Raw genomic sequence first — 13,484 nt, 5'->3', positions numbered from 1 at the left:
ATCCCTTGGGGCCTTGGAGGGAAGTAAGGGGGGAGGTGTGGGTGCAAGTTTTGCATTTCTTGCGGTTGCAGGGGAAGGTGCCGGGAGTGGAGGTTGGGTTGGTGGCGGGTGTGGACCGGACAAGGGAGTCACGGAGAGAGTGGTCTTTTAGGAACGCTGATAGGGGAGAGGAGGGAAAGATAGCCCTGGTGGTGGGGTCCATTTGGAGGTGGCGGAAATGACGACGGATGATATGATGTATATGGAGGTTGGTGGGGTGGTAGGTGTGGACCAGTGGGGTTCTGTCCTGGTGGCGATTGGAGGGGCGGGGCTCAAGGGCAGAGGAGCGGGAAGTGGAGGAGATGCGGTGGAGAGCATTCGTCGATCACGTCTGGGGGGAAATTGTGGTCTTTGAAGGAGACCATCTGGGTTGTTCAGTATTGGAACTGGTCCTCCTGGGAGCAGATGCGGCGGAAACGAAGGAATTGGGAATATGGGATGGCGTTTTTACAGGGGGTAGGGTGGGAGGAGGCATAGCCTAGGTAGCTGTGGGAGTTGGTCGGTTTATAGTAAATGTCCGTGTTGATTCGATTGTCCGAGATAGAAATGGAGAGGTCTAGGAATGAGAGGGAGGAGTCTGAGACGGTCCAGGTAAATTTGAGGTCGGGGTGGAAGGTGTTAGTAAAGCGGATGAAATGTTCAACCTCCTCATGGGAACACGAGGTAGCGCCGATACAGTCATCGATGTAGCGGAGGAAAAGGTGAGGGGTGGTGCCAGTGTAGCTGCAGAAGATGGACTGTTCCACATATCCTACGAAGAGGCAGACATAGCTGGGGCCCATGGCTACTCCTTTCGTTTGGAGGAAGTGGGAGGATTGAAAAGAAGTTGTTCAGAGTGAGGACCAGTTCAGTCAGTCGAAGGAGGGTGTCAGTGGAAGGGTACTGGTTGGTACGGCGGGAAAGGAAGCAGCAGAGGGCTTTGAGTCCTTCGTGATGGGGGATGGAGGTGTACAGGGACTGGATGTCCATGGTGAAGATAAGGCGTTGGGGATCCTTCCATATCCGCTACAAATTCATCTGCACCTCCACACACATCATTTACTGCATCCGCTGCACCCGATGTGGCCGCCTCTATATTGGGGAGACAGGCCGCCTACTTGCGGAACATTTCAGAGAACACCTCTGGGACACCCGGACCAACCAACCCAACCACCCCTTCAACACTTCAACTCCCCCAACCCATTCCACCAAGGACATGCAGGTTCTTGGACTCCACCATCACCAGACCATAGCAACACGACAGCTGGAGGAAGAGCGCCTCATCTTCCGCCTAGGAACCCTCCAACCACAAGGGATGAACTCCGATTTCTCCAGTTTCCTCATTTCCCCTCCCCCCACCTTGTCTCAGTCCCAACCCTCAAACTCAGCACCACCTTCCTAACCTGCAATCTTCTTCCTGACCTCTCCGCCCCCACCACCCACTCCAGCCTATCACCCTCACCTTAACCTCCTTTCACATATCGCATTTCCAACGCCCCTCTCCCAGTCCCTCCTCCCTACCTTTTATCTTAGCCTGATTGGCATACTCTCCTCATTCCTGAAGAAGGACTCATGCCCAAAACGTCGATTCTCCTGCCTCTTGGATGCTGCCTGACCTGCTGCGCATTTCCAGCAACACATTTTCAGCTCTGATCTCCAGCATCTGCAGTCCTCACTTTCTCCATAATGAGTGTTGTTCCTGTTATTTACTTATTTTCTAAACTCATCATTCATATATTCATAAGTATCACAATGCTGGTTTGGTACAAGGTTACTTTACCCTTGAGTTTCTTTTCAGAGAAAGGGTAACTGACCAGGCTCCATTGTGTCTGAAGTTTGAATAGTTTCTTGGGGCCTTGTTGTTTACCCTAACAGATAGTGCTTCAGGCCAAAAGCTTAAAAGGTCTTTTGAAAAACTGGTAAAGTCAACGGGGTGTGGCCAGCTCTCTAGCTATGCAATTCAATTCAGTTTGGGAGTGAGTTGAGTAAGATTCACAGGGGAAACTGGAAGCCTTCTCTCTATTCTTCTATCCTTATTATTTCGAACTGTAAATTGTCTGTGCCATTGTTTACTGCTTGTGCTAAAGGATGTGTATATTGGGACTGTTGCACGTATTTTCAGATCAGCATCATTAAGTCGGGTTTGGACAGGATACATTATCTGGTATTCTGTTTTCTGTACTTTGTGTTTCATTCCATAATTTTGTAAATAAATTTTGTTTGTTTAAAACTTGGCAGTTGACCCAGCTAATTTACACCAGGAATATCCACTATACACCTATCTAAACAAATAGGAAAGTTACAGTCTGGGCTACCTGGTCAAAAACGTTTTGAGGGGTCTCACCTAGTCCATAACAACAAGTTACGATGATTAATTTAACTCTCTAAACCTAAAACTATTCAACTTTTAAAACCCCAACGATCTAGTACTGACATCATACAGTTCTTGTGACCAGCGACTAATAGAATTTTCTAGGTGGACAATCACATTCATTAGCGAGTGATTATTGACAATGACATTGCACTTCTTGGTGATTAGCTCATGAATCTAGAAACATCGTAACTTATAATACTTTAAACTGTTTAACTATCTGTACCTAGGTACATTCGTACCTAAGATGGGTGCCGTAATGCAGCAAGTGTAAACCTTTCACTGTACTCATTTGAGTATGTGACAATAAAGCTAATTCAACTCAATTCAACTATGCACTGTATGTAACTCAAAAACAACTGATGTTCATAACACATGCTTAACATTAATGAAATGTTCCAAGACACTACACCAGTGCATTATGAAGCAAAATTTGATGTGGTTTGCAAAAGGTTACGTAAGGGGAAATGGAGAACACTTCTGAGGAGCCTGTTATAAAAGCAATGTGGACAGATATGGACATTGGGACAGAAATACCTCAGCTTTTGGCCGTGGCTGCTGAAAGCCACCATGACCACTGATGGTGGAGACACTTGGGAAATGAAACAGCCCAGAATTGTTCTGAGTCAAGGTACTTCAGATGCATTCAAGATTACCGAGATAGCGAAGGGCAAAGCATGGAGGGATATGAAAATTGAGAATTTGAAAACTGACATGTAGCGGCAGATAGAGGAAAGAATATGTAGACAGATTTTGGAATGATATAAAAACAGCAGGATTGTTGTTGGTGGTGATTTTAACTTCCCCAATATTGACTGGGATTCATTTCATGCTAGGGTTTGGATGGGGCAGAATTTAAGGACCATTCAGGAGGGTTTCTTAACACAGTATGCAAATGGTCCAACCAGAGAAGGAGTTATGCCGGACCTGGTTTTGGAATATGAGCCCGGACTGATGAGTGAAGTCTCAGTAGGGGAGCATTTCAGGAGTAGTGACTATAACACTGAGTGTTTAGAATACTCATGGATAGGGGTAACAGCAGCCCTCTGGTGAAGGTGTTAAATGGTGGGGGGAGGCAAACTAGAATAATATTAGGTAGAAACTGGAAAATGTTGATTGGAGACGCATGTTTGAGGGTAATTCCACACTGGATATGTGGAAGTATTTCAGACAGCAATTAATAAAAGTTCAGGAGTGGCATGTTCCTGCGAGAATGAAGGATAGGTATGGCAACTTACGTGATAGCCGGGAATGTTATAACCTTGGTCAAAAAGAAAAAAGGAAGCAAACGTAAGGTCTAGGAGGATGGGAATTGATGAAGCCCTTGAAGTATATAAGAAAAGTAGGAAAGAACTTAAACATGGAATTGGAAGGGCAAACAAAGCATCATGAAAAGTCGTTACCAAACAGGATTAAGGAGAATCCCAAGGCTATATATTTTTAAAATAGGGCAGGGAAAGGGTTAGCCCACTCAAGATCAAAGCAGGGAATCTATGTGTTGAGCCAGAAGAGGTAGGTGAGGTTCTAAATAAATACTTTGTGTTGGTATTCACCAAAGAGAAGGAATTGGCAGGAGATGATCTCAGGGAAGAGACTGTCAAATTTCTAAGCCAAGTTGCTATTAAAAAAAATGGCGTTGTGCATCTTAAAAAGTATTGAGGTACATATGTTCCCAGGTCCTGATTGGATCTATCCCAGAATATTGAGGGAGGCAACAGAACAAATTGCTGGAGCATTGACAGACATCTTTATTTCCTTTCTGGCCACAGGTGAGGTCCCAGAGGACTGGAGAATAGCCAATGTTGTCTCATTGTTTAAGAAGGGAACAGGGATAATCCAGGAAATTACAGGCCTGCGAGCCTCACATCGGTGATAGGAAAATTCTTCAAAAAGATTCTCAGGGACAAGATGAATATGTATTTAGAAGCAACTGGACTTATTAGCGATGGACAGTATGGTTATATGCAGGGGAGGTCATGCCTCACTAACTTGATCAACATTTTTGAGAAGGTGACAAAGGTGACTGATGAGGGAAAAGATATTGTCTATATGGACTTCAGCAAAGCCTTTGACAGGGTGCTTCATGGCAGACTGCTACAAAAGGTGAAGTTACATGGTATCAGGGCTGAGCTGGCAAGATCAATACAGAACCGGCTTAGTCACAGGAGGCAACGGGTAGCGGTGGAAGGATGCTTTTCAGAATGGAGGGTTGTGACTAGTGATGATCCAAGGTATCAGTGCTGGGGCCTCTGCTGATCATGATCTACAAATATGAACTCTAATTAATAAGTTTGCAGATGATACAAAGATTGATGGAGTTGCAGATAGTGAGGAGGATACAGCAGGATTAGGATCAGTTTGAGGCATGGACAGAAAAATGAAGTTTAATCTGGTCAAGTGTGAGGTGATGCATTTTGGATGGTCAAGTACAGGTGGAAATTATAATGAATGGCAGAACCCTTAGTACTGATATGCAGAGGGATTTGGGTGTGCAGGTCCCCAGATCACTGAAGGTGGCAGCGCAGGTAGATAATGTAGAACAAAAGGGCTATGGCATACTCGCCTTCAGCAGAAGGAGGCATTGAGTATAAGGATAGACAAGTTATGCTGCAGTTTCACAAAACTTTAGATAGGCCACACTGGAATATTGCATACAGTTCTGGTTCTACATTACTGGAAAGATGTAGTGCTTTGGAGAGGATACAGGACGTTGCCTGGTATGGAGGATTTTAGCTTTGAAGAAAGGTTGTACAGACTGGGTTTGTTTTCACTGGAATGCTGGAGGTTGAGGGGCAACCTGATAGAAGTTTATAAGACTGTGAATGGTGTGGAAAGTATTAGCCTTTTTCCAGCGTGGAGGGATCAATTACCAGGGGACACAATTTCAAGGTTTAAAAGAGATATGTAAGGCACGTTTTTCACACCAAGGGTGGCGACTGCCTAGAACATGTTGCCAAAGGTGGTGGTGGAATAACAGCATTCAAAAAACACCTGGATGAATACACAAATAGGAAGGGAATAGAGGATATGGATCCTGTAAGTGAAGACAATTTAATATGGAAGGGTAAAATATGTCGGTACAGGCTTGAAGAGTCTGTTCCTGTGCTGTATTGTTCTTTAATGGAAGCTATTGTGAGTCAGCAAGCAGAGAGTGATGGGTGAAAGGTATTTGGTGAAAAGGTAGAACTCGGGCATTGGGTTTTGGATTATATCAAATTTCTGGAGGGGAGAACAAGGAAGGGCTGCAAATAATACACTGAATTGTGAAGTTTTGAGATAATAAAGTCACTAATGAGGGTTTAAACAGCAGATGAGATAAGGCAGGTGCAGAATCAGGCAGTGACAAATGAAAATAAGCAATCTCAATAAAAGTGTGGATAGAAAGTCAGAAGCTTATCTTGGGGTCAAATATCTTAGGGTTGCAAAAATCTTATTTCATCCTCAGACAGCTGCTAGGGAGAAAATGGCATGTTGGAACTAAAGACCTGGTTCATCTCATTTCTGCTTACCCAGTACTTATCAGGGAGGTACTTATGAGGCAGATTTAATAAGGAAGTTTAAGGTGAAGGAACTCTTAGGAGGCGTGACCATAATATGATAGAATTTACTCTGCAGTTTGAGAGAGAGGTGGAATCAGATGTAATGGTAACAGCTGAATAAAGGCAACTCCAAAGGTACGAGGGAGGAACTGACCAGAATTGACAGGGAGAGAAGCCTAGCAGGACAGACAGCGGAACAGCAATGGCAGGAGTTTCTGGGAGTAATTCATGAGACACAGCAAAAATTCATACTGAAGAAAAAGCATACTAAAAGGGAGGACGAGGCAACCATGACTGACCAGGGAAGTCAGGGACTGCATAAAAGCAAACGAAAAAGCATATAATGTGGCGAAGGGCAGTGGGAGGCCAGAGGATTGAGAAGTCTATAAAGGCCAACGGAGAACAAGAAGAATGAAATAAGGAGGGAGAAGATTAAGTATGAGGCTAAGCTAGCTGGTGATATTAGGAAAGATTACAAGAGTTTATTTAGATATATAAAAGGGCAAAAGAGAGGCAAAAGTGGACATTGGGCCATTGGAAAATGATGCTAGAGAAGCAGTAATGGGCAACAAAGAAATGGCTGAGCAAGTGCATACATACTTTGCATCAGTCTTCACAGAAGACACGAGTAATATCACAAAAATTTTAGACTCGGGAACCACTAAGGAGAATGTGCTAGAAAAACTGAAAGGTTTTAAAAGGGGACAAATCACCTGGAGCTACACCCTAGATTCCTGAAGGAGATAGCTGAAGAGATAAAGGAGGCTTTAGTAGAGATCTTTCAGGTATCACTAAAGTCAGGGAGGGTCCCTGAGGACTGGAAAATCGCTAAATGTAGCCCCCCATTTAAGAAGGAAGCAAGGCAAAAGATTGGAAATTATAGGCCGATTAGCCTGATCTCAGTAGTTAGTAAGATTCTGAAGTGCATCGTGAAAGATGAGATTTCTGAATATTTGGAAGTACATGGTAAAATAGGGTAAAGTCACCATGGTTTAATCAGGGGGAGGTAATGCCTGACAAACCTGTTAGAATTATTTGAGCTGGTAACGAGCAGGTTAGACCAAGGAGAGCCGAAGAATGTTATCTATCTGGACTTCCAGAAGATCTTAGATAAGGTGCTGCATAGGAGATTGCTGAGTAAGATCGGGACCCATGATGTTAGAGGCAAGGTACTAGCATGGATAGAAGATTGACTGTCTGGCAGAAGGAGAGAGTGGGGATAAAAGGGTCCTTCTCAGGCTGGAAGCCGGTAACTAGTGGTGTTCCACAAGGGTTGGTATTAGGGCCACAACTTTTCATTTTATATGTTAATGATCTGGATGAAGGAACAGAAAGCATTCTGGCTATGTGTGCAGATGATACAAAGATAGGTGAAGGTGCAGGTAGTATTGAGGAGGTGCAGAGGCTGCAGAAAGATTGAGACAGGTTAGGAGAGTGGGCAAAGAAATAGCAAGTGGAATACAATGTGGGAAAGTGTGAGGTCATGCATTTTGCTCGGAAGAATACAGGCACTGACTATTTTCTAACTGGGGAGAATATTCAGAAATCTGAAATGCAAAGGCACTTTGGAATCCTAATTCAGGTTTCTCCTAAGGTAACTTGCAGGTTGAGTTGGTAGTTAGGAAGGCAAATACAATGTTGCTATTCATCTCGAGAAGACCGGAATATAAAAGCAGGGATGTACTTCTGAGGCTTTATAAGGCTCTGGTCAGATCACATTTAGAGTATTGTGAGCAATTTTGGGCCCCATACCTCAGGAAAGATGCACTTGCCCTGGAGCAGGTTCAGAGGGGTTTCACGAGATCGATCTTAGGAACGGAAGGCTTAACATATGAGGTACGTTTGAGGACTCTGGGACTATACTCGATGGACTTTAGAGGGATGAGGGGTGGTCTAACTGAAACTTTAAGAATACTGAACAGAATGGACAGAATGGATGTTGGGAAGATGTTTCCATTGGCAGAAGAGACTAGGACTTGAGGGCACAGCCTTAGAGTAAAAGGAAAACGTTTTAGAATGGAGATAAGGAGAAACTACTTCAGCCAGAGTGGTGAATCTGTGGAAGACTATGGAGGTCAGGTTATTCAGTATATTTAAAACAGGTAGATATGTTATTGATTGCCAAGGGGATCAAAGTTCTGGGGAGAAAGTAGGTAAATGGGGTTGAAAAATCTATCAGCCCTGAATGGTAGAGCAGACTGGATGGGCCAAATGGCCTAATTTCTGCTCCTATGTCTTATGGTCTTATCAGGTAAACAGTCTCACAATGTAGAGACAAGAGAGATATCAAAAGTATTGTGATGAAGTAGAGTTTAGGATCATCAGAATACATATGGAAACTCAAATTGCATTTCTTTTTCCAAAAGACGTTGTTGAGGAGCAGCATATCCATAAGAAATAAAAAGGGACCCAGATGAGCTGCTTGGATGATACCAGAGGTAACAATAACAGCAAGTGATTCTCTGATCACGAGAAGACTGAGGTGAGATACAGGCACAGCAGTAATGTCACAAGATCAGGACTGCAGAAGTTTAGCCTCATGCTCTGAAGGTGTGGGTTCAACTCCCACCAGGGAGCTGGTGGAAGTTAAATTCAGTAGGCAAATCAGGACTATGCACTATACTGAATAATGTTGACCATGAATCCAACTGGTTCACTGATGACCTTTAGAGCAGGAAATTAGTGGTATTTAACTGGCATAGATGTGACTCTAGACCCACAGCAATGTGTTCAACTCTTAACTAGTTTAGCAAGCCACTTAATTCAAGGATAATTTGGTATGATCAACAAATAAATGAAACTTGAAATCAAAAGCATTAATATATTGAAGGGCAAGCTGGATTAACATGATGGTGAAAGGGACAAGAGGTAGATGCTGACTGGGAGGGGATACAGGTGCTTCATGTGGAGCAAGATCAGCATGGAATTGATTGGAGGGAATGGCTTGTTTCTGTGCTCTGTCTTCTGGGTTCAGTAAAGATTTACTCAGATGTTGTGGAAAGGGAGAGGCTGAATAGGCTGGAGTTGTTTGCATGGGAGCATCGGAGGCTGAGGGGTGACCTTATAGAGGTTTATAAAATCAAAGTGCATGGATGGGGGGGGGAAGAGGAGGAGTCCAGAACTACATGGTGTAGGTTTACGACAAGAGGGGAAAAATTTAAAGGGGGCCGAAGGAACAACATTTTCACTCGGGCGTGGTGGGTGTATGGAATGAGCTGTCAGAGGAAGTGGTGGAGGCTGGTACAATTAGAGCATTTATAAGGCATATGGATAGGTTTATTAATCAGAAGCATTGAGAGGGATATGGGCCAAATGGGTCTAGATTAATTTAGGATATCTGGTCAACATGGATGAGTTCTATGAAAGGGTCTGTTTCTGTGCTGTACATCTCTATGACTATGACTCGATAAAAGACTGGATGATGGTAAAGATTTACTGGAAGAGGGTGCTGTGGTCAACTATGTCAAAGGCTGCTGACAGGGTGAGAATTATATTTGTCACAAAAACTTGATACATAATTATCATATTTGGTAAGAGCATTTTCAGTACAATGACAAGATTGGTAACCACATTAGGAGGGATTCAAACATAGAAATCTAGAAAGGATTGTCACAAACTTGAGAAAACATGTCCAAGAACTTGAAAGGAAAGAGAAGTTGGAGACCGCAACATAGTTGAAAACCCAGAGGGCATCTTTTTGAGAGGAGATTAAAAGTGATTCGTAGCATCAAACGTACATTGACCCACTTCAGCGCCAACTCATTTTTGTTGTTATGGCACTATGTTCGAGTATAATGAAGGTTCAACAATCTCAATCGTGCAAAACATACTATCCACTGAATTCCTATAGCGAACAGAAATATGTTTATTACAAGTCACATTGATATAAATTGCTGCCTCGAAATTCCTAGTTTTTTTATAAAGAGTCCTAAGCTAATTGAACAAAAATCTGCAGCATCCAGTTATGTTTATTTCCAGAGTGCCAGTGTTTATCTTAGATACAGCTAATGGCAACAACACCGTCATGAGACGTGTCCGTTATTTTGAGGAGAGGAGGAGGAGGAGGAGAAACACGGTCCCACTTACAAAGGCCATCTGATCCTTTCTTCTCCACCCGAACGGCATTTTGATTTGCAGTTGTAAACGCCGCTGGCCGTTTTAATCTACATCAACGTGAGATAGAGTCGCCAAGAGAACTCCTTCCAGCGACTGCCGACCCTGAAATAAACCCTCACTCTATTGGCTCAAGAACGACAACTCATCCAATCGCAGTTCGTGTTGCTTACCTTAGCAACCGGGCGCGTCAGAGACCGCTCTGATTGGAAGAAAAGACACTCAACACTCGTGATTGGCTGGTGCTTGGACACGGCCCAGAGATTTAATTGGCTAAAACAGCTGTCACCCGCCTCCATAGGCGGGCGACTCTTGGTGTGCTGGATCAAATTACTGCAGATGCTGAAATCTGTACTGAAAACAACCAATGCCGCTGTTTTCAAGGACCCAGTCCTAGGGTTGATTATATAACGACTCGATTAGGCTGTCACCAACAACTCTCAAAAAGGAAGAAGAATAAAAACCCTGAAGGAAGGTGAACAGAGGAGGGGCTAGGAAGCAGACAGACAAAATTAAGCCTCCATCAGATATGCTGGATGGGAAGGTTGTAGATAGGGCAACAATGTAAATTGGTACAAAAGCTCAGCAGGTCTGGTAACATCTGTGGAGAGAAATTAGAGTTAATCTTTCCTCAGAACAGGCAGCTGGGGTTACTCCTGACAACAAGGAAACAATGCCCCTTTGGAAGATGGTGAGAGGGAAGGATAAAAAAGATAGTACGATTCTAGATGTAGGGGACAGAACACAGACTCTCCAGTATAAGAAAGTGGGCAAACCTGTGAACGGATAGATTAGTGGGAAGTGTTCAAAAATAATTCAATATAGAACCAATTTATACATTGAAAGGGCAACAGTTCAACTTACCAAAGGAAACAAACGAACAACTTTGAGCTGGTGGAACATTTGTAGTAGAGTTTAATATTGGGGTCATGCTTTTCCTGATGTATAATAATCTTGGTGTACAGGGGACAATTTCAAACTATACAGACAATACAAAATTTGAAAGCATTGTAAACTGTGGAGGACACTGTAGAACTCCTAATGGATAAATAGAAGTTGGTGAATGGGTGGCAGATGACATTTGCTGCTTATAAGCGTGACAATGGCATATTTTAGTAGAAAGAACAAAGACCGACAATACAAAATAAGGGGTACAATACCTAAAAGGTATAAAAACAGAGAGACCTGAATATTACATGTGCACAGATCATTGAAGTTGGCAGGACAAGTGAGAACAACAGTTAATGAAACAAATGTTATCATGGATTTTACTAAATGCATAGAGTATGAGAACAGGAAGTTATGCTGAACTTTTAATGCGATATTTGTTAGACCTCAGCTGTAGTCTTGTATGCAATTTTGTGCATGGCATAATAGAAGGATGTAAATGCATTGGAGAAAGATTTACAAGCATGGGTTTGGGATATCAAATGTCAGTTATAAGGATATATTGGAGAGTTTGGGACAGTTTTTCTTTGAGAAAAGGATAAGAGAAAATCTTAGAAGTTTTCAAAATCATAAGCATCTACATTGCTTAGGGAGGGGGAAACACCTCCTGCTTGTGAAAGGATCAATAAGAAGAGAGCACAGATTTGAAATGATTTGTAAAAATAACAAATTTTTGTAAGAAAAAATTCTTTACAAAATGTGTGGTTCACACCTGGAATAGTCTTTAAAAGTGTGGAGTAGGCAGGTTCCATTGAGACAGTCAAGAATGTATTGGATGATTATTTTACTAAAATCATAAAATATGGGAGTAGATGTAGATCATTCAGCCTATTGAGTCTGCTCTGCCATTCAATTATATCACATCTGATCTGATAATCCTTAACACATTTTTCTGCCTTTTCCCCATTACCCCTGGTTCCATTACTTATTAAAAATCTGTCTATCTCAGTTTTGAATTGCCCAGCCTCGACATCAGTGGTATAGAATTCCATAAGGAGAAATTCCTCCTCATCTCAGTTTTAAATGGTCAAACTCTAACTTTGAGACTATGTCCTCTGGTCCTAGAATCTCACACAATGGGAAACAACCTCTCACATCTATCCTATACAGCCCCCTAAGAATCTTAAATAAAAAAAGAGAAAATGCTGGAGAAACACAGGAAGTCTGACAGCGTCTAGATTAGATTACATTACAGTGTTGAAACAGGCCCTTCGGCCCAACAAGTCCACACCGACCCGCCGAAGCGCAACCCACCCATACCCCTACATTTACCCCTTACCTAACACCACGGGCAATTTTGCATGGCCAATTCACCTGACCTGCACATCTTTGGACTGTGGGAGGAAACCGGAGCACCCGGAGGAAACCCACACATACACAGGGAGAACCTGCAAACTCCACACAGTCAGTCGCCTGAGGCGGGAATTGAACCCGGGTCTCAGGCGCTGTGAGGCAGCAGTGCTAACTGCTGTGCCACCGTGCCGCCCACAGAAACAAAGTTCACATTTTGAGTTTGATATGACCTCTTCAGAATTGACTGCAAGGGTTTGGAAATTGTTCGTTTTTATCCTGTTAAAAGAGACAGGGAGTAGTGAGTAGATCAGATGCCGAAAGCAAAAATCAAAGCAAGTGCTGATATAAACCAAAGAATTGCGGATCCTAGCAATATGAAACAAAAACAAAGTGCTGAACAAACTCAGCAGGTCTGGTCCTAATGAAGGGTTAGCTCTGTTTTTCTCTTTATAAATGGTGCTCTCAAAAAGACTAAGTATTAAGTTGGTATAGTTAAAGTTATTGTTAAATTTGTAATGAACACACCAATTGCCTGGTTATAGAATCATAGAAATGTACAGCATGAAACAGACCCTTCGGTCCAACCTGTCCACGCCGACCAGATATCCCAACCCAATCTAGACCCACCTGCCAGCACCCAGCCCATATCCCTCCAAACCCTTCCTATTCATATACTCATCCAAATGCCTCTTAAATGTTGCAATTGTACCAGCCTCCACCACATCCTCTGGCTGCTCATTCCATACATGAACCACCCTCTGCATGAAAAAGTTGCCCCTTAGGTCTCTTCCATATCTTTCCCCTCTCACCCTAAATCTATGCCCTCTAGTTCTGGACTCCCTGACCCCAGAGAAAAGACTTTGTCTATTTATCCTATCCATGCCCCTCATAATTTTGTAAACCTCTATAAGGTCACCCCTCAGCCTGTGACGCTGCAGGGAAAACAGCCCTGGCCTGTTCAGCCTCTCCCTATAGCTCAAATCCTCCAACCCTGGCAACATCCTTGTAAATCTTTTCTGAACCCTTTCAAGTTTCACAACATCTTTCCGATAGGAAGGAGACCAGAATTGCAAGCAATATTCCAAAAGTGGCCCAACCAAAGTCAATGGTCCTGTACAGCCGCAGCATGACCTCCCGTCTCCTGTACTCAATATTCTGACCAATAAAGGAAAGCATACCAAACGCCTTCTTCACTATCCTAT

General features: G+C 43.1%; 1 protein-coding gene across 1 annotated transcript in view; it reads right to left on the bottom strand.

Annotated features, from left to right (window-relative positions):
* Positions 1 to 10,155, bottom strand: part of cep89 (centrosomal protein 89) — a 116,390-nt gene extending 106,235 nt beyond the window's left edge. The window contains exon 1 of the mRNA XM_043706832.1: positions 10,015 to 10,155. Coding sequence (XP_043562767.1) covers positions 10,015 to 10,053 — 39 coding nt within the window. The 5' untranslated portion in view covers positions 10,054 to 10,155. The remainder of the gene's footprint in view (positions 1 to 10,014) is intronic.
* Positions 10,156 to 13,484: the final 3,329 nt, after the last annotated feature.

This window comes from Chiloscyllium plagiosum, chromosome 17 (assembly GCF_004010195.1).
Source record: "Chiloscyllium plagiosum isolate BGI_BamShark_2017 chromosome 17, ASM401019v2, whole genome shotgun sequence".
NCBI lineage: Eukaryota > Metazoa > Chordata > Chondrichthyes > Orectolobiformes > Hemiscylliidae > Chiloscyllium > Chiloscyllium plagiosum.
Note: the sequence above shows the minus strand (reverse complement) of the source record. Positions and strands in the feature narration are given on the sequence as shown.